Genomic DNA, 26,249 nt, shown 5'->3' with positions numbered 1-26,249 from the left:
GGCTCATATGGCCCAAAATTGCCCCAACTACTGCCCATTTTGAAGACTTTCCACAGGACCCTTCAGGAAATGGCCTGTTTATTTGATAAATTCTTCCCCTTATCACTAAGGCTGGTTAAACTAGGCAGATTGAGAGGATGCTAAGTACTCCGGGAATCCTTGTAGCTTTGGAATCATGCTCTGGTTTCTAAGTAAAACGCCCTTTGGAAACAGGAACACCCATGAGTCCCTTAGGAGAAAAACAAACAAACAAATGCACCCTACTGCTCCAGCTCTCCCCGCCCCCAACCCTAAGATTGGCGGCCCTAAATCCTTTAGAGAATGGCGAGGTCCAGAAATGGCAAGTGGCCCCGGGAACTCTGTCAGGGTCAGGGTGTGTCTAAATATGAAGGGATGTTTGCTTCTGATATGAACGTTTTTCTTATACTTTTATTATAGAAGATGAGGTGTCAAATGTACAAATAATGTGTGCCTGGTGCCAGAAAGTGGGGATCAAGCGCTATTCCCTGAGTATGGGAAGTGAGGTGAAAAGCTTCTGCAGCGAGAAATGCTTTGCGGCCTGCCGGAGAGCCTACTTCAAAAGAAACAAGGTAAGCCACCTTAGAGAGGCCGTGGGCCACCCTCGCGTGCGCATGCGCCTCCTAGCCCTAGCTGGATACACTGTGGCCTTGCCCCTTGTGTAGTTTTTATTTTGTTTTGTCCGTTTCTTCCTGCCACGCTTAACTTTTTTGGAGTAATAAACCCCATCCTAACATACCTTGACCATCAATTTCTCTTGGCTTGGTGTTTGAGTTCTGAGAGGTGAGTGAACCTGAGGAAGAACTGAAGTCCCAGCCGGTGCCCTAACCGGAGGGCGCAGTCTAGAGCCCACCAGGGAGAAGTAGCCGAGGAGAGCCAGACGTTAGCAGCAGAGAGAGGCTTTAGTTCACACACACAGCAGGGATATGGTGGGTGCTTTCCCAAAACCTGACGCACAGTCTAGTCAAGACAGAAAATTGTCAAACGTCCCTTGACACAGGATGTTAAAGATGACTGATCGTGACAAGAGGGGCAATAAGGAGTAGGTATGCTAACACTGCTCGCTCATGAGAGTAGTGGGTTAGCGCAGGAAGAGCCATAGTACAGTTTTGACTTGGTTTTGTTTTAAAAGACAGTCTAGGCCTTTTAGCATAGTATCAGTCACTCTTGGTGGGAAACGGGATGTGTGATGTTTCAACAAGCACATACACACATCCACACACTGACTTCCCAATTCTGAAGGACTTACTAAAGCCATTTGCCACCAAGTATTGAAGCCCTTTTCTAGCCTTTGGATTATGTCTCATTGATCTGCAAAGCTTCCTTACTTCATGAGACCGCCCACAGGCAGCTAAGCATCTGCCCTTCCCTTTCTGTAACACAAGACAAAAGCCTGTCCACTCTTAGAGCAAGGACTTGCCTTTTCAAAGTCTACCGTTTGCATTGCTGATCATGGCTTGCTGCATTGCAAGCAAGCGCCATTGCAGCAAATAACCCGCAAATTTGGGTCACATTCATTCTGCCAGAAACCGTAATGCCTGAAGAATTAGGCTGCAGAATTCAGCCAGTTGGAATTTTAGAAGCAGTCTCTAAGAATTAGGCTCACGATCTCCACTGGAACTGGGAGTCAGCAAGGGAAAGGTCTGGACATCTTTGGTCAAGAGCAGGGTTCACTTTCCCTTTCCCTCGGGAGGGGATTAGAATGATCTCCAAGAGCCTGGGGCTCCCATTCTGGGGCTCCCATTCTGAATGCTCAACACTGAGGGTAACAGTCCTACGAGTGGGCCTAGCAATTTCTTCTTCAGAGCTCTACTTACAACAACAAAATGCCTTGCATTCCCTCCCGAAGACCAGACCGTGGCTGTAGAGCAGGACCTTTTGTCATTCTACAAGTCTGAAGGGTTAAGGATCTAAATATTGACGGGGTGCCCCAGAGAATAAGGTCAAGAAAGATTCAGTGTCACCACACTAATGATACCTTTTACACTCTGTAGTAAGCCTGCGAGGATAGGCATCTGATGCCACAGTCCAGAATACTCCATTAGACAGTATGTGTGTGTGTGTATGTATACATATTTAAAAGCATATGTGTGAATATATCCATATATATCCACATATATATCCATATACATATATATATACATATATATATATATGCTTTTAAAATATTGTGATAAAATTTAAGGTCAAACTGAATCATAAGCTTCCATAGCATGCATTTTTGAAAGATGGCTAATGGGAATTGAATGAAAAAAAGAAAGAAAAAGGAAAGGCCATGACTGCTCCTAGGTATGATGGAGGAGGAAGTTTATTGCAGATAGACAGGTGGGAGAGCATAGCCAGAGGCAGACACATCTGGGAGAATCCAGAGTGGTCATGACCCTAAGCCATGAGGGGCAGGGGAAGGGTAGCCTAGCACAGGAGGCAGGAGGCCAATGGTACAAAGAGAGCAAAAGCAGAGGGGTAGCGACCAAAGTGTCTGGATTCTATAGGAAAGAGCCAAGTTCAGGGTAGAGGACCGAGTGTGCCAGCCATACCCTGAAATAGGTAGGGACTGAGGGATGCTGGGAGAACCGGGAGGCCAGGTCCGCTTTGGAACTTATAGGAGGTGCAGTCAGAGCTGAGGGAAGGTCCATTCAACTTCCCTTGCCGTGAGGAGCTCCTGGGATGAGTCTCTAGTGTCTTGCAAACCTGGGGACCTGCTGTGGTTTGCCCGAGGCCCTTAGAGCACGTATGACCCGTCTTCTCTCACCTTCCCTCCTGTTTATGTATTCCAAAGCCCTGCCTGTTCAATTTCTCCAAATAGAGAAATAAACGTCTTACATTACCTGCTGGGTTCTGTTTTTTTTCCCCCCGAGTGTTATCTCTGAAACAATATCCTATTGTATTACTATAAATGTGTAGAGCTGCTGCATTTTCTGTTAACTGATAGGATTTTGTGGTCATTTCATTTAGGGATTAGGTTTCCTAATGGCTCGTATTAGATCCCGGCCCTGCATCCGGCCATTTCTAAGAACTGCTGTTACAAGCCCCAGAGTGTACCCGACGGCAGACAGGGGCAGATAGCGACATCTCTTCTAGGATCACTTAACGGAGTTCTTAGTTTTCATCTTTAGAACCGTGGACTTCCCTGTTAGAATTCTTCCCAGTTCTACGGAACAACTTTCCTCCTTCCCATGTTTTTAAATACCAGGAAGGGGATGGAGAACAGTGCACGTACAGAACAGAGTTTTGTCTTAGGTACAGAGTAGATGCCTTTTAAAATGTAAAATTAACTATGCTGTAAATTATGCTCTGTAATGACAGCCCATTTCTTGCTGGATATCATGCTGGGATCTAAAAATGGCCTCCGAGTTGAACCCAAATTGCATGCATAACTTTACAAAGGAGAACCCTCAGACAAGGTAGATAATTAGCAGCAGTATCGGGCCGACCTCTGTTTTGTGTCTGAGCAACACCTGCGTTTGTGAATGTAAATTGGACAGCTGTGCCTTGGGCCCACTCACCTCCCCAGAAATGCACGCTGCTACAGGCAACACGCACGGCATTGCTGCTAAAAAAAAAAAAAAAAAAAAGATAAAAATAGCCCAACCCTCGAAACGAAGGCCTATGAAAACGAGCCTTTTAAATCTCATTCGCTGCTCAAGCCTTTCTCTCTCTTTGGGACCCAGGAGGCTGAAAAATGTCCCATTCGTCTCTCACAAAGCTCGGCGCTTTAGTGTCAGGTGAGCAGGTGGAAGCAGAGTTAACCAATTATGGTAAATTTTAGACGGAATTCAAATTTTATTTAGAAGTCGTTTGGACGGCTGGTGCACACTGCTCCTGCTAACATCCTGTGAGAGGCCCGCGAGTCAGAGCTGTGTTCACTTAAGGAGTCCATGAAGCTACAAGTTTATACATTGCAGGATGTCGGCTCTGAGACGCATATAGTGTTAATTCACAATGTATCTTACAGGAGCCCAATGTTCTACAAGGTTTAACTGCTGACTCAAAGATTTTTAAACCAAGGTAGGGGAGGCTTATGTAGTCTACAGGCATTGGGCGTCAGCACAGGACATTGGCTACCAATGGGAGGGGCTTATGTAATCTAGGGGCGTGGACATTGACTACTGATGACGTGTCAGTCTCATTGATTGAGACAGGGACCACTTTCTTTTCCCCCCTTTTATTAAAAGTAGTTTCTTCTTTTTCATATAATATATCCCGACTCCAGTCTCCCCTCCCTCTACTCTTACCAGCTCCTTCTCCCCTCCACCCCCCAACCAGATCCACTCTGTTGCTCTCATTAGACAAGAGCAGGCTTCCAAGAGATAACGACAAACGCAACATGATAAAATATAGTAAGAGAAGACAAACTCACATCGGAGTTGGACAAGGCAACCCAACTGAAAGAAAAGAACCCAAGAGCAGGCACACGAATCAGAGACCTGCTTGTTCACACATTTGGGCATCCCATAAAAACCCTGAAATGAAAGCCACGGTATATATACAGAGGACCTGCTGCTGACCTGTGCAGGCCCTGTGCTGCTTCCAACTCTGTGAATTCACATGAGCTTTGCTCAGTTGATTTAGAGGACCTCGTTCTGGTGTCCTCCGTCCCCTCTGCTCTCACACTCTTTCTGCCTCCTCTTCTATGGGGGTTCCAGACAGGGACAACTTTTCAGAGGGCTAATAGCTCACTTTTTTCCAGCCCCTTTTTTGAGGCCACAGAGATCAGGACTTGAGAACTTTTTTTTTTCCTAGAGAGTCATAAGGAGGGAGCTGGGAGGTTAGGAAGTCTCTTCGCTGCTTTCGCAATAAACACAGAAGCAACAAGTTTAACTTATTTTATTTTTATGTTTGTTGTATGCGTATGGCTGTTTTGCCTGCATGCATGTGTTTCAGACCTGAAGTTACCGATAGTTGGGAGTCGCCATGTGGGTGCTCAGAATTGAACCAGGGCCTTTGGAAGAACAGCCAGTGCTCTTAAACACCGAGCCAACTCTCCAGCCCGAGTCCAACCTTTTCATATCAGTTTTACTTTGTAAAATAGTGGAGAGCCTAGCCTAAAATGTTTTTTTTTATTATCCCTCCAAAAAAGATCTTAACAAGACTACAAATAATGCTCTTTTCCATTTAGCATTTAGTTTGTCCTTTTTTATTTTTCTTTTTTCATGAGAAATAAATATCCCGTTGTCTTAACTAGTATCTAGAAAGGAACGGGGGAATCAAAACTGAAAGGAGACGGCCAACGTAAGCCAACGATGATTTTCTTCCCCTGTTCAAACCTCAGGTTTGTAGGGTCCTGAGTGGTATTGGGAATTTAATAAGCACAGACTCTTAAGAGCACTGAAGATTCGCCTGCTCTTCCTACTTCCCAAGAACTGAGACAGAAATAGATAGAGTCATCCTCCGTATGCGCTGTAGCTCCCAGTGGACCACGGTGACATACGGCGAAGATCATAGGTGCTAGAGATGGAGATGTTTGCCAGTGATGTCATCGCGGTTTCCCGATGGCTGCCTGGTAACAAGCACTCTGTGTGGGGAGTTTTGTGTATTTATTTTACTGTCAAACTATGACCCTGGGTACATCCCAGTGTTTTATTAGAGGTCTCTTTATAGAGGGAACCCATCACTAATTAACATACAACACAGTTTTTGCTATACTTTTTATTTCTACATAGAGCGCTTGGTGGGGGTGGTGTTGGGGAGGTGGTGTTGTTCTTGTTATTGTTGTTGTTGTTGTTTTGGTTTTTTTCAAATTAAACTTAATCATAGCCTGAAAAGATTTCCGGGCTTCAGACTTAATTATGGAACCCAGCAGTGTAGAAGAAACGCATAACGTTCTCTCCGCTAATAGACTGGTGAACCTGTCCCGTTTTGTCTCTTTAGACATGTGCAATATTTAATTGCCCAATGGCTGTCATTCACAAAGCTGTGAGAGGGACGTTAAGAAATTACTTGCAGTTAATGTTCTCTTCCTGCCCTGCTTCAGTCTCAGGCCAAAGACTTGATTCTGCTTGGTGTTTGCACATTGGCTTGCAAGTAAATGAGGCGGGAAGGGAGCCAGGGTTGTTCGAGTGGATTTCCCCGGCTTTTATTGGATATAGGGAAGCCTGCAAGATCTGACTGTCTGTCTGCATTTGGCCTGCGCTTGGCCTTGGCTCTTCAGTCTTCTGAAAACCTTCCGACTGCTTAGCATATAGGGCAGGCCTCTCTCCACACCTTCCGTTTGTAGGCCGGGGTCTAAGTTCCCTTTGGACCCAGCAAATAGAGGCGTCCTCAGGAAGCTCCGAGAGAAAAACAACTAAGCCAACAGCTTCCTTGCACTCTCACATTTTGAAATATGGAAGGGAATATTAGTGAGCTAGCTGCTGTAACCGGAGTCTCTGAGAGCAGCAGTAGAGGAGAAGAGAATGCTAGTCCCCGAAACACTTTGTGAGCAGGAAGGGAGTCGGGAAGCTCTGGCAGGCGAAGTAAAGTGTAGGTGAGCAGAAGGCTTAACACACAGGTTTCTGTGGAAAGCCAGAGGGTCATCCAGGACAGAAGTCTTGCAAGCAGGTGGGACACAGTGCTCCAAGAATGCCACGCAAGCCTGGGGTTATAGACATAGAACTTTACATTGACCAGAATCCTTGAGAACTGCTTGAGAATTGTGTGTGTGAGGAAAACCTGCATGCAAACAGAATACACGAGTGAGTTTACACCGAAAAGAAGGGCTTAGCAAACACTTCCGTTTTCTAATGGGCTTTGGAGTTTGTGCAGGGAAACAAAGACTCCTAACCTAATATCCAGGATGAACACCAACTTCTAAATACCACCAGGCATCTCAATTAAATGTGAGGAGGCGATCGAGACTCTCCGTATCTTCAAGACTCCGTGCTTTCCGTGAATGAAAAGCAGTGGGGATCTTCGATAAACCTGACACTAGTTTCGTGCTGATCAATACATGGGGCTGTTGCCACAGACGCTGGAATTAATTTCCAGACACAGTAGATCTCGGGCTCTCCTCCTGGTGATAGCTAATGCTATTCACTTAAATCAAGTCTTTCTCCTCTGAACCGCCGGTAGTTATCCAATCGGTCTAAGAGGCATACTCCCCTCTAACATTAACCACCGTGTCAGGTTGCATCCGCCACATTGTGTCCTGGTGACTTCTGCAACGCGGAGATAAATGTGCACGTTTGGAATTCGTCGTCCGTCTGTTTGGGCAGCGGACAGTTCAGGAAACAAACGATCGAGAAGCGATCTATTTATCTGCACTGAACGTTCTCTTAATTGATCCAGTCACACGCAGGGCTCCCTGCCTTGTTACTAATAGTGTTTGGTTTATTTGAAGAATGAGCACTGAACAAGTTATCTGAGGAGTCCTTTTGATGTGCCTCTCCTCCTAACACGGACTCAGCACAGACTCACTCCCTGAGCCTGCCTGTTAAAAAAAAAAAGCTTCGTGAACCCCATTGGCGAACAGCGCAGGGGCAGAGTTTAGAAGTTTTGTGCGAGCTAGCCAGAGGAAACCACGGGAAAACGATCACGTGTCTTTCTGGGATGGCAGTCACACTCTGGTTAACTCATGGTCTGCTAAGTATGTGGAATATCTGAGCAGATGCATGCCAAGGAGGCCTGGGGGCTCACACCGAGATATTCTAAGATAGTTGAATGAGTCCTGAGGGGTTTTTTTTTGTTTTATAGACATTTGCAGGGTCTGATTCTAAAATCTACTACACCCAAGAAGGTCTTACGCACCACATCGCACGCTTTGGGTGTGCCCGGGGTTATTATTAGTTCCCCTCCATTTTGACGCCTCTGTGTGGCTTTTGAGTCTGTAAGTAAAAGTACGAACTGAGAGAGCCGTGTATAAACTCTTTGTTCCTCGGGTTCCTAGCTTCTGGCTCGCATTATCATGGCTTGGGATCAAATAAGGAAAAAAGAATTGCCTTAAAAAGCCACTTAACTCCTGTCGCTGCATATCAGAATGTATGGGAATCCCCTGTGCTACAATCCACCCTCAGGGTAAGCTGTGTACACAGTGGAATCTAATGTGTGTCAGTGGATGTGGGCAGGGATAGACACCGCTACGTGCCCGAGAAGGCTAACCAATCAACGAAGCCATAGAAAACACGTGCTGTAGTTTACTGAGCATTCTGGGTAACCAACGTTCTACGGTCAGTAACAGAGGTGAAGATGATCAGAGGCTGGGAATGGAAGTCAGTATCCAGTAAGCTCAGAATTTGTGTCTCATTGCTCAGAGTCAGGCTGGGACTCACTAAGTCAATGCCGATTCTGGCTTGTGCGGGTGTTGTGTTTTTGTTGTCTCTCTTTGTTCCTAACATAGGAATCGAACCTAGGGTGTTGCTATGCTAGGTCAGAACATGCCACTGTGATAGCCCCAGTTCTTTTTTTTTTTTTTTTTTTTAATTTTGAGAAAGGGTTTCATTAAGTTGACCAGGCTGGCCTTGAACTAACCAAGTAGACCAAGTGGGCCTTGAACTTGCGGTCCTGCTTCATCAGTCACCTTTGTCGTTGCTGTGGCAGGAATGGGACGCCGTACCTGGCTCGTGTTTGCTCAGTGTTTGATGAATTTAGCTGAGAGATGAAATGATCTTTGGTAGTGAGGGATGTTCTTGGGGTACGTAATATTATTAAAATAACATTTTAAGTGATACGATTAAGCACGAGAATTACATTTATTTGAACATGCAGTGTCTTTGCAAGTCATTCCCCAAAGGAAAAGTAAACAGAGGAATAGAATCCACTCGTGATTATGTCCCTAAGATGTCAAATTGCATAGTCCTGATTAATCCTTGCATGGTAAAATCTCCCTCATCAGTTTGCTATGGCTAAGGGTTAACTACTCTATTATAAATTCAGATATTAATGCATTTTTCTACTCAATTCATCTCCAGATAGAGGAAATATAGCTTGTAGATGTGAATTTTTTACTTCCAAATGTACTTTGGAAACATTATAGTGATTTATGAGAGAGCTTTAGAGACGGGAAGGAGAAATCATTCATAAATATGGTGAAATGTATTTAACCACTTTTGATTGTGGGGAAAAAAACTGCCTTGATTTTGAAATGATTATTTTTCTAAAGCAATAGAATTTATGATATAAATGAAACATTTCACATACAGTTTTTAATCATACACATTTGAATTTTCTCTTAAATTTATTTTTTAAATTATCTATCTTAACATAAATTTTTTGACTACCTAGCTCATTAGCATTAAAAGCCACACCCTCTCCACTAAGTGGATTTTGGAGGCTCAGAGGGTACCAGGCATTTAGAGATATGTATGACATCTAAAATGTCACCAAGCATTCATGATAAAGTGATGATTTCTCTATAGATCCAATAAAAGATATTATCCTTGTAATACGTCTCGACGGAATGATTTATAATTGACATATGGTGAAAAGTTTCATGATTATACATGCAACTTTCTGGTTTAAGAATTTCTGAAGGCCCAGTTCTGTGTTTGTAAGGATGTGTGTTTCTTAAATTGCTATAATGTGTTGGGCATCATTGATGGGAAAGACAAGGGGGGGGGGGAGTTGCCTGGTGGGAAAGAAATACTTCCTTCTTGCTCTCCTTTGATTTTACTCTAGAAAAAAGAAGCACTCTTAACGTTTGTTACTTTCTCTTCTAATCAGTCTCTAAATAAAATAAAATAAAACACTAAAATCCAGAAGCGGTGGCTCATGCCTGTCACCTTAGCATTTGGGAGGTAGAGACAGGAGGAATAGGAGGTCCAAGCTAACGTGGGTAATACAGGAGGTTCCAGAACAGCCTAGGATACGTGAGATCTTGTCTCAGAAAAAAAATTAAAAGATAAAAAAAAAGAAACTGTAGGGGTGGAGAGATGGCCCAGCGATTTAGAGCTCTGACTGCTCCTCCAGAGGTCCTGAGTTCAATTCCCAGCAACCACATGGTGGCTCACAACCATCTATAATGAGATCCGATGCTCTCTTCTGGTGTATCTGAGGACAGCCACAGTGTGCTCATATAAATTAAAAAAAAAAAACCTAAAAAAAAGTAATAAAGCTATATATTAAGCCTGTGCCTTAAAGGGACTCTTAAAGGAAGCTGTATTCCAGCGGGTAGATAGATAATTTCCTGTAGTGATAAACACTGTGAGAACTGGTGGAGAGATGTGATGGCCAGTGACGGTGCTCTGCATCTTGTTACTATGGATGCCATCTTGGAGGGGCTGGCACAAAGAGGGACTGAAGGAAATGGCAAAGCTAGTTGTATGACCAGCTTATGGCAGGAGGTCCCAGCAGGGAGAGGAGTCGGAGAAAAGGTCATTAGGCGGAAACAGGCGTGGCAGTTTTGAACGGCCCAGGAAGGGTGGGGTGTCTGGAGATGAATGAATGATGCGGGTGGCTAGGAGCCAGGCCGTAGAGCTGGAGAGGAAGTCTTTTGGGGTTGATCCTAAGTGCAGTGCAACCCCAAGAAGCCGCCGCGAGGACTAGTGAGTGATCCGATGTTGGTTGCTGATTGAACTTCCATTAAGGCAATGTTTCATGTAAGACCCTGCGTGCAAACGGGATTTGGAAAGTAAGAAAGGCAACAGAATTCCCATCAAAGCTGGGTGTGCCTGGTAATAGAAAACTAAAAATATCTTATTTGCTGAATTATTCATTAGTAATTATGAAACATTTCCCAGTAGCTAAAGTCAAACCAGATCAGTGGTATTTCTCTTTTAGGGGAGGAGCTGATGGGGAGGAGGGACAGCACTGGTGAGGGGCCCACCCCAGCCTGGGGCGGGGAGTTGGGGAGGGGAGGTCAGGGCAAGTACTTACAGAGAGCCACTGGGCTGGAAAGCCCATGACACCGTAGGTTTCTCTAACGCTGCCTCCAGAAGTGAAAGCATGGGAGGAAGCAGAGACATTGAAGGACCATCTTTGGGTATAAGGATTATTTTGAAGTTTATATTATCTAAAAACAAGTGTAGTCAGGTAAACACTACAGTGTGGCCTAACTGGGGCAGGTTTAACTAATAAAAGACATTTGTGCTTCTGAATTGGTTCATACTTTGGGGTAGCTTGACATGGCGGTGTAGCGATCTTACCGCCATTGTTGTCTACTTTTGCCATCCATGTATTGTGTGCACCACAATGGCAATTCTGGAACTTTGGTTCCTTCTAAAAAACGGAGAAATATTTTAGGAATATGTTTTCGTTTTAATCCCAGGTTTTGGGGGTGCAGGGCTGCTTCGGCTGGCCACGGCAGCCGACTGTGATTCGCCTTGTGCTCTAGCAGAGGGGTGCTCTTGCCAGCTGCAGACGGTTGCTGCGATTGCGTGGTGACATTTGGGATTCTGGGAACTTTTCAGATGGGTATAGAAATGTTAGGGCCCGGTGAGGTGGGGTTAGTGGTGGTTGGTCATTCATGGGGTGTGTGGTGTTGGATGTTGTCCGTCATCCATGCTCAAAGAAGTAACAAAAGGAAAGAAATTAGATTCAGGGCTCTCTCTCTCTCTCTCTCTCTCTCTCTCTCTCTCTCTCTCTCTCTCTCTCCTCTCCTCTCCTCTCCTCTCCTCCCCCTCCCTCTCTCTCTCCTTCTCTCCCCCTTCCTTTATTCTTCTTTCTCTCCTACCTTGTGATAGGGGTGAAAGGGGTGTGGGGAGGGTAAAGGGTGAGAAAAAGAGCCCACAAAGTAGCAAAGCTCAGCTACAAGAATTAGATCCAGGGATTTTCCTGATCCCTCTCCCTCTCTCTATCCTTGTTTCTGTCCTGTGCACTATTAGGGGATGAAACCAGGGGGATAAAGGTTGTAAGAAAGAAGAACCCACAAAGTAGCAAAGGGCAGCTGCAGCACAGCGTGGGCTGTATTCCAAGCCAAGGGTCCACATGTCCTGGAGCGGCTGCTAACAACATGAGGACTCCAAGTTTCCTTGTTCTCACATGAGTGGCTGTGTCCTACACCTAAGCCTTGTCCTACACCCTACACCCAAGGCTTGTCCCCGAATGAGGGTCTATGGTGAGCGTAACAGAGTTCTCTGGTCAGTTGGAACAGATTTGGGCTTCCCTCTGACGTTGTATTTGTCTCCCCCTAAACCCCACAGGCTACGGGGAGGAAGGGCAGGGCAACCATGACAATGAAAGCCTGGGAAGAGAGAGGGGACCCAAGTGACAGCTGATGGCAGGGGCTGGCACATGTCTGGTAGAGAGGAAGCCATGATTTCAAGTTATTTCATGAGGTTGGGTTCTTTATACACGGAGCGCTTTGTATGTATCTAGTCTTGTTAGGGTGATGTGATCGGGAATCTAAATGTGGATTAAAAGTTTAAACTGTGGTCAGCACTTGGATTGCTTCAACAAACAACCTCCCCTACCCCAGACCAGCTGTTTGTGAGACCCAGTTTTTAGAGTGCTGTCGTAACAGGGTTAAAGGGTTGACATTCTTTGCTGTTTTCAGATGTTAGAATATGGGATTTCAGAGAACCAAAGCACCCAGTGGTTAGTTGTTACCGCTCACTCCTCATGGACAGTAGTAAAGGTATCTTTCAATCGGAGCGCCTGGTGCAGAATGTGTTATCATTAGTGTGAATGCCCTGGGTTGGGTTGGCCCCGTACCATCCTGCAAATGGATGGGCAGACGCTTTGGCCTGGATGTGTGATGGCATTGAAGCCGCTGCTTTCAAGCGCTCACCACCTCACACATTAAAGTCACTGTCTCTAGTCACATGCCCTAAACCGTGCCTGCAACAGGGAAGGGGAGGCAAAGTGTTCAAAAAACTCGGGATGCTTTCGGGTGGCTGAGAGAGAGAGGCTTTGAAAGAGGCAGCTTTCACAGGTCGATCTGCAAATCATCCAAGTATTTGCCAAGCAGCTCCCGGGAGTTAACACTGGGGCGGTTGGTTGCATGGCCAACGACAACCTGGTTCCTGCCCTCATGAGGATTACAGACAGTCCATTAAATGACACAAAGTTCACTGTGTGGGGAGTGGGGCAGAGTGCCGTGAGAGTGTGGGGATTTGACTAGTCAGGTCTGGAAGTTTCTTGCAGAAAGTGGTGCTGGACTTGGAATATGAAGGACGAAGAGCCGTCGGGGAGAGAGAGATAGAGACAGAGACAGAAAGAGACAGAGAGACAAAGAGACACACAGAGAGACAAAGAGATACACAGAGAGACAGAGACAGAGAGAAAGACAGAGACAGAGAGACACAGACATAGAGACAGGCTGAGAGAGAGACACACTCAGAGAGAGACAGAGACAAAGAGAGAGACAAAGAGAGACTGGAGAGATACACACAGAGACAAAGACACAGAGAAAGACAGAGATGGAGACAGACAGAGACAGAGATACAGAGACAGAGAGATGCAGAGAGACAGGGAGACACAGAGACACAGAGAGAGACAAAGAAAGGCAGAGACAGACAGAGAGAGGAAGAGACTACTGGGCTGAGGAAGCAGCAGCATGTTTCCCACCTCTGCCATTGGGTTCTTCCCATCAGCCTGACCTATTTGGTGGGCTCCAGGCCAGTGAGAGACCCTGTCCCAACAACAACAAACATGGGAGGGGCACCTGAAGAAGGACACAGGATATTGTCCTTGGGCTTCTGTGTGCAATCATAGACACCCACATATATGCACCGTGTACCTAGGAACATGAAGATATATGAATAAATTGCATGTACATGTATACATACAGACTCACAGGGAAAAAATCAAGCAAATAAAATGTCGCTCAAACCGTAACTCATTTGTCCATCTGTTTGTGAATTCATTCATCCCACCCATCTACCCCAATCTCTTGCCCACTGTTGCTCACCTGCTGGCTTCGCCTCCCCTGATTTTTCTTTTAGCATCATGGTCTGTAGTATTAGCCAAATACTTAATAAAATAATTCATGTCCTAGCGGATAGACAGCTTGTAACTCTTAAAGGTAGGGGCATTTTGGAAAAAAATGATAAGAGAAATGGTTTAAATTATCAAATATATCAGAAGGCAACAATAAAAACAGACAAGATTGCATTAAAAATGCACTGTGTGGCTGAGGGACTTCAGTGGTAATGGCTGCCTGCACCTGTGGGGTTTGATGGAAAGGCCCACAAAAGGGCACAAGTCTGTCCCCCGTGCCACCACACTGGGTTCAGAGAGGAGATGTGGTTCTGTTGTATTATAGGTAGTGGTGATTCTATGACCACCTCACTACTGGAGCAGACAGGAAGCTTGAGAATGAGTCCTAGGACAGAGAAATGCTGACTGACGCCCAGGTCCCCAGACTGGACCACAGCAGAAAGAACGTAGCTCGTCTTCTGCTGCAGTGACCGAGGGCCATGTTTGCAGTGTGATGGGAAGACAGGAATTCTCCCTCCTCTCTTTGTAGTCTTTGTTTTAGCCTAGGACCGTGATGTTAATTCTGTAGAGATGTCGTGATAAACAGGCAGGTAAGTGGTTCAGATGCTGCCTTCCTGGGTTCCTAACTGGGCGATGTGCACATGAATATTCCAAACGAGGGGTGCCTGCCTTGTTGCTCAGGATGCCAGATGGAGGAGCTGGCCCTCACCAAGGCTACCCACACCTGCAGCTGCCTCAGGTGGCTGTGAACTGCGAGGGGGCCCTGCGGTTCAGCCGGGGATGGCAGCCCTCCCTCCCGTCCCAGGAGCGCCTGAAAAAAAAAAACCAACACACACACAGTGACAGTCATTTCCAAAAGAGGCTGATTTTAACACGGTGGTGAAAATGGCTAACAGCAGGCTGAAGGTTAAAGTAAAAAACTTAAAAACCATAAAATCTGCCTGGAGGCTATTTAAGCAAACTGGTTTAGAGGCACAGATGGTTCGTATACCTCCGAGCCAAAAACAAAAAGTAAAAAAAGGGGACAGTGAAGCTGGCTGATTAAGCAGACAAGTATGAAAGTTTTATTAGTGCTAAAAAGGCCTCCTTTAGAAAAGTGAAAAACCTGCTTCCGGAGACAAGCTAAAGACCAACCGGAAATGGAGGGTAAACGGATGACCTTTGGGAACGCAAGCCGAGATGGGGACACTCAGCATCGCTGTGGGTACTGGATATCAGAGGCCGGGCTCCACGGTAGTGAGCAGCAGAAGAGACTTTGTACAAACAAGTGTGGGTCCCTCCCCGTGTCCGATTTTGAAGGCTAGCGGATTTTATGGAGGCTGGGTACGACCTAAATGGTAATTTGACTCTCCAGTCATCATCAGTGGATCAGGACACTGAAGTACCAGGAAGCAGGGAGCAAACCTACGACAGGATGTTGCTGACAGGAACCAGGGAGCATCAGAAGAAGGTCTTAGGGATACAGTTCTCAGGGGTATCCGCTTACACATGTGTGAGCATGCACACAGCACACACAGAAAGCCTGGGTTTTGTGTGTGATGACTGGTCCTCCGAATTTTCAGAAAAGTTAGATGATGGAGAGCCCACTGGGGCAGTACAGAGACCTCAGGATGACCATTCAAGGAGCCTCCCCTGAGGAAATACATTGACACACAGAATACTTACATCTTGAGTTAGCCTTCAATATAAATCTAAATAAAGAGTGGCCAGATATAATCCCGTCTGAGAGTGAGTTTGCCTGTCTTCTCGGCAATTTCAACTAATCCTCGAGGTCTGCCTTCATGGGGCCCTTGAGGGAAACAGAAGGCAAGAGACAAGGAAGAGAGGCTTGTCTTGGATTAAGAACCTGGACGATATTCCTCAGAGTGAGGGCAAATTAGAGGCTTTCTCCATCCCAGGGGTATGTGTTAGGAGCAGTGTTACTTGACAAAGGGACTGCTCACTTGAAACTAGAGACCAAGGAGAGGACTTGGCTGATGTCCTTGCATTGCTTCCATATGGAAACGCACAGATTATGGCTCCCATGGCCACCTGCTCAGCACCCTGAGAGCAGACATTGGGGGCTCATTATGGCATCACTTTAGACGCAAAGAAGTCATTTTTATATGTTTGGCTGTACTATGCTGAAGCTCATGGTGATGACTGAGCTGCAAAGCACTTCTACAAGAAACCTGTTGTCCACTCCTCCTAACCCGATTTTATGGAGGGCTAATGCAAAACTTTGAAAGAGTTGACATAGAGAATTACACACATAATTTTTTTTATTAAATTCCAGGTTATATCCACATGAGAAACAAAAGATTGCACACTTGCTGTGCTGGGGACAAAGGAACTAACAATACGGCTACTCTGCTATAAGTGGACCGTGCCTCTTGACACTCAGGGGCAATCTCTGCCTCAGCGACAGTCTGGGTTAAACTCCATGGCAGATGGTTTACTGCACAGTGCACATATTAATCCACAGAGGCAGCCCTGGCAGTGCAAGCAGGTTGCTAATGACCATGGAGAGTGTTTGCAAGCGCTTTCTGCTCTCGCCCTCAGGTACCCTGGTGGCATGCTTCAGGGTTCAAGGGGATGAACTTCTGGGTTGGGAAAACATGTCCCTCTTTGTGTTGGTCAGCTTTTCGTCCCTGTAACTAATACCAGAGATGACCACTTTATAATGACGGTTTTCTCAGCTCGGTTCAGGAGGCCCTGTTCATTTTGGGACTGTTGTGATAAAGAACATCATAGAAGGAGGGCACGGTGGAGTGAAACTTCTCATCTCCTGGCCAGGAAGCAAAAAAGAAAGGAAACGACTAGGGCATGATGTCATTCAATGATGTCATCTAGGTCCTACTTCCTATAGGATAGGAACTTCTCAATAGTCCCGCCCCGGGGCTCAAGCCTTTACCACGTTGGTCTTTGGGCGCCATTTATGGTCCAAACTACAGCAATGTTGTTCTGCACAATAAAGGAAGAGGCATTATCACGTCTGGGTGAACAGCATAGAGAGAAGTGACACACATCCCAAGTCTACAGTTTACTTTTACGACTTCTTACCTTTGCTTCATTTGGTGTCGTTGCATGAGAACATACGAATCAAATATGAAGGCAGCGGACACCATATCCATAAACACAGCATGACCTCAAGTCCCATGTCAAGGGAGTACAATTAAAAAGAACACAGTAAGAATCCTTGGCACCAGAAGAAGCCTTGTATCGGTGATATAAATTTCAGGGTTTAGGATTATTTAATAAATAGAGAAGAATATTAGCCATCTGAGCCCCAGTGTAAACTAGACTTAGACACTTAAAGGATCTGGGGAAACTGTTCTGTCAGTAAAGTGTTTGCCATACAAGTGTGGGAACCTGAGTTTGATCTTAATACCCACACAAAAGCTAGGCTCTGAGGCACTAATGCGAAAATCTCAGTTCTGGGAGTCAGATCCTTGGGAACCTCTGGCCAGCCAATCTGGCCGACTCAGTGAGCTCCAGGTTCACTGAGAGACCCTGCCTCAAAAATGAGGGTGGGAAGGTGATTGAGGTGTCAGTCTCTGACCTCCACACACACAGGCACGCGCGTACTCATGCATGTGCGCATGTGTTTAAGCATGCACGAGAATGAATTAAAACCCAGAGAGATACTTAGAAGGCACATGTCAGGTGGAGTTCGTAGAAATCATTCCAATTTATTGAAGTCTAAAGTCAGACAACCGGAATTTGATGGGGATTTCAAAAGCTAGACAAAATGTTTAGATGCCTTAAGTGTTTCGTTTGGGGCGTCGGCTTCAATACTGGTGAGAGACTAAAGAGAAAAACTGCCGACATAAATGAGGTTGGAGCCCAAGTTGCCACAAGCACAACCCCCCTCCTGCCAAGCACCTTTGCTCACTTACCTTGTATTTCCCTTAAAGCGATCAAGCACATAGTAACATCAGTGAAATGTAATTATGTCCATGTGACTCAGCCTGAGACAAGGAGATGTCTGATATTCTCACGGCTACACACATGATTAAATGTTTGACTGGGGGCTCATAAAAATGACGCAGACCTCCATCTCTTTCTCCTTGTACGCATAGAGAGATGAGTGTATTGAATGAAACCTCTGTCAAAGCTAGCATCAGGGATAGCCCCTGTAACCTGACTTCTCTGGGAACAAGAGGGGTCTGCCATAGCTCTGTTGCTGGAAACCAGCTGTGCAGAGGACTCATGGAAAGATGGGTCTCACCCTGGGACGTCTACTCAGAGAGGGGATGGAGGGAGCTGATGTCACATGGGGCTTAGCCAGGGACATTGGGATAGGTTGGGAGGAAAGGCTAGAGAGATCGAGGCTGCATCTTCCTACACACGTGTGCTGAGTGAATGCACAAGTCACAGACTGGCCACTTAGTGAGGACCCCAGTGTCTGGGATGTGTCCCTCCCAGGGCTGGGAATGTGGACCCCAGGAGCCTGCATGATAGCTTCTGTTTGTGTCTGAGTCCCGGCTCATCGGCCCCACCTGTATCTCCTGACTCGTTTAGTCAGGAAGCGGTCTTGAAGACCTGCAGCATGCCGGGTGGTGTTCTGTGGCCCAGGATGCGGAGATAAATGAGGGGAGAGCCTCACCTCTGAGGACCCCACAGTTAAATAGAAAAGACCAACAAGCAAACAGGGCTAGGACATGAGACATACTAGAACAGGTTAGAATCAGGGACCACAGTGCGACTCACCCAGCCCGGGGCCAGTCCCTGCACACGGGTGAACAATATCAGTGCTAAGACCAAAATGTAAACTCACGAAATGAGGTGGGAGGAACAAGGCTAAGGATGGCAGGTCTCAAAAGGATACCAGTCAGGGATGAAGGCCCCATATGGCCCACATCATACAGCAAATACATAACCCTTACTGTACTTCTGCGATGTGCTTTAACCTCTTAAGACATTATAGACTCTATAGGGATACTTGAAACAATACAATATGACTTAGAACTATTTTGGTGGTTTTATGAGAACCACCATTTTGTTCAGGGGTTAAATGAAAAAGAGAAATACAGACATTAGTAGAAGAACTTATGGTTATAGCAATAGGAAGGTTAGCACACTCTAGAACGGTTTCTTTTTTCCTTCCCTCCCTCCTTCCTTTCTTCCTTCTTTCCCTCCCTCCCTCCCTTCATTTTTTGTTTTTAACACATCCTAACTGAAGTTTCCCTGCTTCCCCTCTTCCTTCCCTCCCTGCTCACACAGATCCACTCCTCCTCCATTTCCCTCCAGAAAAGAGCAGGCCTCCCAGGGCTATCTACTCCACACAGCCTAGCAGGACCCAATAAGACTATGCACAAACCCTCATTTAAGGGCTGGATGAGGCACCCAGGAAAAGGGTTCTACCAGCAGGCCTAAGAGTCAGAGGCAGTCCCTGCTCCCACCCTCAGCAGTCTCACGCAAACACCAAGCTAACAACCATACCATTTACACTGAGGACCTAGCACAGAGCCGTGCAGGCTCCAGGATTGACACCTCAGTATCTGTGAACACCTATGAGCCCTGCTTAGTTGATGTCCGTGGGTTGCGTTTCTGGACAGTTCCTTACCTGCACACACCCTGAGCAGTCCCCATGTACAGTACTTCCTGGCCTCCTTCAGTGACAACTGACAGTGCTGTGGCCGTGAGAGGCAGGTGAGTTACAGGTGTCGCCCAGTGAGGAGTCCATAGAAGAGGGTGACAGAGGCAGGGACAGGGGTGGGAGGGAGGTGCAATAGCTCCTGCCAGCAGGGTGATAGTGACTTTGTCTTCTTTAGCGGCTAGAAGCTTGACATGTGAGTGGATCAGTGCGCTGTTTCTCAGCCGTGTATTGACAGTGAGTCAGCCGTAAGAAATCACGTCGCTTCATGCTCATTTCGACATGTGCATGCGCACGGCATGTTCATACCTCATTTCACAGACGGAGTCGCCTGCACATTGCCCTGTCCTCCGTTTATCAGGAAGTGACAAGAGAAGTTTTTTTTTTAATGCTGCTGTTAGGGAATCTGGCTAAAACGAGACCCATAAAACATGTCTCGGTTAACAAGAATCGTAAAATACACCGTTTCAAAGGTGCTAAAATGCGAGAACTATTTGGGTTTTAGGACATACACAGAACCCAGGCAGGACATAGCTACTAAAATTCAATAGAGCTCAATGAAACTGTACTTAGTCTCTAAATGAGGTGCTCTGTTCATTTCTGCTTCGTTCCACTCTGACGAAAACTGCTGAGGTGACTCACGAGGGGCTCGGAAGAATTAAAAGTGTTATCTGTATGAATGCAGAAGGTTGGGGGCCTTCAAGTTCTCACCGTCTGTGGGATCCTTCTTGACTTTACTGGAAATCTCACCTGGTTACACGAAAGCCCTGTCTAAACTTACCCCGGAGTCTGTCTTAAGGGAGTCACCTCTATCCTTTTAAACTGGCCAATGGCTGATCCACTCATTGTTTCCGAAGTGCGCATCTGTCTTGTTGGAGATCTGGAAACAATGGATGTATTGATCGGATAGTAAAAAGGGCGGATTTTAGAATGAGCTGAGTTCTTTTCTCAGGCGGATAATAAAGCAAAAGAAGCCAGGAGTGACCTGACAGGGAATCATCAAGGGAGAAAAACAGACAGGGAGGTGGACAGCCCCCCCCGAGCTGCTTCTCACTCCAGCTCTGAGCCTCTGGTCACGGCCGTCAGTGTGCTAGGGAGAGAGACACACCTTCACCGTATGGGCTTGCTTTCTCCACCACAACCAAGATGGAGCCCCAGCCTGTGTCACCCAGCTCTGCCGTTAGTCATGGCTTGAGACTCATTTTCCATAAGGATTGACCAACACCGGGGGAGTCTTCTGCAAGAACCCCTTGGCTACCAAGGTGGAAGGCTCTGTTTTAAAGTGTGCCAGTAAAGAGCCCGTGTGGTAGTGAATACTTGTAATCAACACTCAGGCTGAAAGAGTCCAAACTCAGTGCCAACCTTGAATTATCCTGGTTGATAAATACGAGGTGGCCAAGGCTTCCCCGCTTAAGTAATCTGCCTCTCTCTCCAAGAGTCTCATCAGGATAGAGCCAAGTGGCGTGTAAACCCACACAGACAGCGGTCTGAAGTGGGTGTTTGTTCTCAATGTTTTGTTTGAATCGTGATCTTTGATGATCTGCAGAAAGACCTGCAGCAGACCCCCCCCCCCCACCGCGCGCGCAAGGACAGACGCACAGGGAGAAGCTCACAGGTAGTCCCCTCGGAGTCGTGCTTCTAAAGCCTCTGAATCTAGGCGTTGGAGTTATAGGTTATGGATGTAGGAGAATTCAGTTCTGAATCTGCTCTTACGTAAACAGTGCTTCCCGCCTTAACCTAGGATAATGGGAGGCCTGTGTGGCCTGCGGCCTGGAGTTAGGGTTTAGAACAGGAGGAGACACGATGTGCATCTAGCATGAGGGTCAGGTGTTGCTGGGTGACATCCACTCTGAAGGAGTCGTACAATTATAAACCTTCCAGGGTTAGGGAAGGCAACCTCCAAGCCGAGTGTGATGTACTGTCCTGGTGTAGGCCCTTGGAGTCAAATGTCACCCTTTTCCAACATTTTGACCACTATTTAGAAGCGACCCACATCTTTTCGAGATGTCTGGTTTTAAAGTCACAAAGCTGGTGATGTTACAGGGAGATTGGTCCATTTGCCTTACCCAGATATAACGGATGCGGGACGCTCCCAGGCCTATTCAGTGAGACATTGGGTTGAGTGAATCTTGCTGCCCCCCCCCCCCGTCCTGTCCTAAGCCATCGTACCTCTTAACAGGGCTCTGCCACCACTCAAAGGAGCTTAAACGGCCAGCCCATTAAGTGTTCGTCTCTAAAGTGAAAATTTTAATTGGAACCAATTTGGCTTAATTTACCAATAGATGCCTTCTTGTCTGGGAGAGCGGGTGTGGGAGGTGGTGGTGGAGTCGTCGGAAGATGCCTCTTTGTAGGAGTCTGGAGCACACAGGGCACAGAATGGCTACTGGGGGGGGGGGGCTCTGTGGCATCTGTGAGGAAAAGGTATCACTGTCCTGCCGCTACTCACCTCTTCTCTGGAAAGAGCGCCTCAGGCTGCCACCCCAGCAGACACAGAAACCACCCCAGGGAGCAGTTTCTCCCGAGTGTGGGAGTGTTCTTAGGGTGGGCTGGGGTGGGCAGGGGAGAGGCTCTCGTCTGTGAGCCTGTCTGGGCTGCGGACGGAAGAGCTTCTTCAAGTGTGGCAGCTTCTTTATGTCACAGTGAGTGGCTTGATTTTATTTTATTTTTCCCCCCTCTTTTAAATCTCCTTCTGAGGGAAATCTGTGATTACATTTTTTTTTCTCTGCACAGGTGCTAGAATGCATTTCGCAAACACAAACATATCCCACTTCATGAGAGAATTTGGAAGTCATTTTCCTTCCATCTGTCTGAAGTGGATTGTGCTCTAAAACCGGCCACCCGCCCACCCATTCTCCCACGCACCTTCTCGGTGGCAAGAAGGAGATGGCATTGTAAGAGAACAGGGGATAAGAGAGGCCCAGAAGGCGTCCCAAAGGACGGTTCATTAGTATCTCTTGGGCAGCTATGAATGACACATGACAGGTTCACAGGGGAGAACCCCGAATCTTCCTTCTTGCCTTCTCCCGTGCAATGCCGTTTTAGAGTAGATTTTTTTCTTTTTGTATCATATCCCCACATTCACAGACCATTGCCACGTGTCCACGGTGAGTCCTTGCCCCATAGGTCGGTCAGCACTGTTCCTTCAGGAAAGCAGGCGCTTCCTGGGTCCCCGGATCTACCCAGCTGTATGTGCTCTGCCTCAAACAATCAGAAGCCCAGCAGGGCACCTTCCTCATGCAGCTGCACAGCTTCTCCTCAGGAGCTCTCTGAGGCACTGCGCCCTACGTGCGGATTCCAAGCTACATTTAACACAATTGCCCATCAGCACTTAGGAAGCAGTTACCACAGAAACCCAGCAGAGACCAATTAGTCACATGATTAAATTAATTAAAATAACCCGGGGCATCTGCCATCTTGCCTCTTTCTGCTACGGATAGCGCATGGCCCAGACCAAACTGCAACTGGTTAGCAGTGCCATTGTGCCGCCAAACCCTAGAATTGCCTTCTCGCCATGGACCGGGGTTGGGGGGCGGGGTTTGGGGTGGGGGGCGTCTCCTGATTCTGTTTTCTGGCCTTAAGAAGTTAGGTTGTTTTGCAGGATATTTCTCCTCTACGAACCAGGCAGTATCAAACTGATGAAACACCAGATTTATCGAGCAGTAGGGTTTGTGCTGGGGGAAGAAGGCTTGCGAATGTTGTTTGGTTGCGTAGTTGAAGGCCTTCGGAAGTTTTCAAGGAAGTCGTTCACAATACACGTGGGTGTGGGCGTGCTCCGTAGCATGCACTTACAGCCATTGCTCTCTTTGTTAAAGTTCCGTCGGGTACATCTAGTGCAGTGTCTAGATGTTGGCCTCAGCTGTTGTCCTTGATGGGTCTAATGACCTAATCACAACCTCTCCAAACTCTCCTTGTAGTTTAATGTTATCTGGTTATCAAGAAGCCATCCTTCTGTAACTCTCCCCCCACCCCCACCACCGCCACACACACACCACCACCAACTAGAGACGTTCCTCAGTCATCCCTGAGAGCCACGTGGCCAAATACATTTCGTCAGTATCAAAGAGTTGATGGTACGGTTTCCATATTAGCGCGTGTGAATTGGCCTGGCCAAATGGCCTGAATTAATTACATAGTGCCACTGCTTTAATTCTGTGCCTAGCAGACGTGGTGCAACCTTGTCTGTCAGCCCTGACTCCGAGACAGGGGAGTCCTCCATGAAGAAGGGGCAGCATGTAAGCAGCCAGCTTGTACAGATGTTTCGGCAGCTCTAGACACGGAGTTGGTTTGAACCCTTCCCTCTTCCTGGGTGAAAAAACCTGGTCAGTCAGGCCTTGAAACAGATGTGTGCTTCTGGCAATTCTGAAAATCAGGTGACTGACAAGAGAGAGCCACGTGGTCGTTTAGGAAGCTGAGGCCCAGTGTGTTATATAATAAGCCTCGGAGGAAATTAATTGATGTCATGCCATCAGAAGCACTAGTAAGAATATCCATTTGAATCACATTTTATCATCTATAAAGCATCCCACCATCTCTAGACTTAATCTGCCCTCTTTAATGGTTACCAGAACTTGCATCCAGTGTGTATCTTGTGTGCACGACTTTGTTAGCACACACGTCTAGTTTTGAATGAAATAGATATCAGTGAAAAATCAAAGCTAAAACTGAATTAGGGAAAACGTGTCTCCTATTTTAGGGACTTCTTCTTTTGAAGTCAACAGAGGAACGAACACGTAGAACTTTATGTGCCTAAATAAAATTAATGAACGCTTCTGGGAGACAAAAAAAGAGTATCTCAGATACATGCCTGAAGCATACGGTAATACCAAGTATTAGTGGTTCTGTACACTGTAGAGGTGGTTTGTACAGACGAAAATTTATTTCTGTTACACAGTGGGGTAAGCTTTCTCTAACTATTAAAATTACGGGAGATGTAGCCGTTTGAAAATAGTTCGGACATTCTTTAGAGAGTACACAATGAAAATTATCAGGCTTCATCAAAATAAGCCAAGAAATTAAGAAAATTATCGCCAAGTACTTCAGTGAGTGGATGCTGATCACCAACAGGAGGCTAGAAGGAGGTCTCCCTGGTTTGGGTTTTGTGTAGTACACACTTGTTTAGCCATGACTTTCATACCATGATAAGGCATTGCCCAGATCCGCCAGCTTTCCCAGCTCTGGCAATGGAGATGCTGGGAGGGGTGGGGCTGGTGAAGGTGAGGGCAGCCGCTCACGCCTGCGTCCTCCCTTTCTTGTCGCCGTCATTCCACCGCATCGTATGTCCCTGAGGAGGGATGCAAAAAGTGACTTCGTAATTTATGGATTCTTTCTCTCTGCTCTTTCTGCCTCTACCTTCCTGTGTTCTATTGTTGTATGGAGACAGGAATGCAATAATGTGAGCCCTTTAGACCTAGGATGTTGATTTACAAGATCAATTCGGACATCCTTCCACGGCTGGGACACCGTGAGAGAAAATCACACAGTTGGCTTCTGCAAAACCTGCGGTTCTTGGGAACAGTAGCTGCTGCTATTGATCCATATCCCTTTCATTTGATCTTCCGGGCAAACCTTGGTCCCGAGTGCTCACTGACACTCTCAGATTGTCATAGAAATCAACTCCAGATGAGTGAAAATGAATTACTTCGGAAATGATTCTGTATCTGTATTTTCACAAAGACCGAGTTCCTCGGTAGCTAAGGATCAGAGCAGCTTGTAGCCGCCGCCTCGGAGCCCTCTCATAAGCCCTTCTGCGAATGAGGCAGGTACAATAAATTAATAAATGAAGTGGGATTAATAAGTAAAACTGCAGAGGGCCAGGGTCAGTCCTAGCACGACAATTCACAGCACTCTAGGGAGATAAATAAAAAAACCCAAAAGTTCCCCTGGTGATCGTAAAAATGAGCTATGGGGCAAAAGGAAAACAAAACAAAACAAAAACAAAATGAATTGAGCGAAATCTGATTGTCTCCAATAAATGGCTCTTTAATAGCCTCCATTGCCCTATACGTACACCTGCTTCTGTTTTTATAGCACGAGGCTTTTACGGGATAGCCTGTATTTTTATGAATATTTACTTTCCGTTGTCTATGTTTTATATTATCATAAACTCCCCAGAGCACGGAGTTTTGTCCATCTTGGTCACTGCTTCATCCCCAGTGTTTAAGGCTGTACCAACCATATAAAAAATTTTTTTGATAAATATTTGTTGAACGAATGAATTGAATTCATTTAAGGATGAATAGTTGTTGAATGAATGATTCAACTAGGCTCGACTTAAATGAGAAACCGAGTAAACTCGGCCTGGTATTTTGAAATAAGAAGCATTAAAGGGAATGTTAATTTGTTTCCCAAATTAGATTAGTTAAAGGCTCAAAGGAAGGAGAAAGAAACTCCGTGTGAACACCTTAGGAACCTCTGGAATATTCTCACAGGACGAGGAGGGCCCAGAAGTGAAGCCTGCACTGGCTGGTCTTCCGTTGCCTTCTCTTCTGTCCGTTACACAAATCCTTCAGTGCAGAGAACCTAAATGGGCTAGAGATGAAAAAAATGAAGGTTTAATTTCCTTTAGGAAAGTCATAGAAACATGCATGCAATACAGAAAAAAGAGGAGATATTACAGAAAGGCGGAGAACTCAGCTGTGTGCCTTCCCTTACGTGAGGCCAACTACCTGTCCTCTCAGCCATCCTCATGGCTCTGAAACCAAGTCACTGCCTTTGCAAACCACTCAGTGGCCCTCCAGGCTTGGAGGAGGAGGAACAATTATCCCAGTCTCAGGCTACTCAGTGTCACTGTCACAGGAAGACTCTGGTTTATGCTGTGTGGGCGAGCGCCTTGGCGTGGCGTTTGGATGCCACACTGACCTGG

General features: G+C 46.4%; 1 protein-coding gene across 4 annotated transcripts in view; it reads left to right on the top strand.

Annotated features, from left to right (window-relative positions):
• Nucleotides 1–26,249, top strand: part of Sobp (sine oculis binding protein homolog) — a 179,142-nt gene that overhangs the window by 49,423 nt on the left and 103,470 nt on the right. For 3 of the 4 annotated variants that reach the window (NM_001104640.2, XM_087597558.1, NM_001412110.1), the window contains 1 exon segment: nucleotides 439–590. The exons of the other annotated variant lie outside the window; for it this stretch is intronic. In NM_001104640.2, the coding sequence (NP_001098110.1) occupies nucleotides 439–590 (152 nt within the window). 4 annotated transcript variants of the gene reach the window in all.

The sequence above is a fragment of the Rattus norvegicus genome, chromosome 20 (genome assembly GCF_021556685.1).
Source record: "Rattus norvegicus strain SHRSP/BbbUtx chromosome 20, alternate assembly SHRSP_T2T, whole genome shotgun sequence".
Lineage (NCBI taxonomy): Eukaryota > Metazoa > Chordata > Mammalia > Rodentia > Muridae > Rattus > Rattus norvegicus.
The sequence above is the reverse complement of the archived record's forward strand: the minus strand, read 5'-3'. Positions and strand labels throughout refer to the sequence as shown.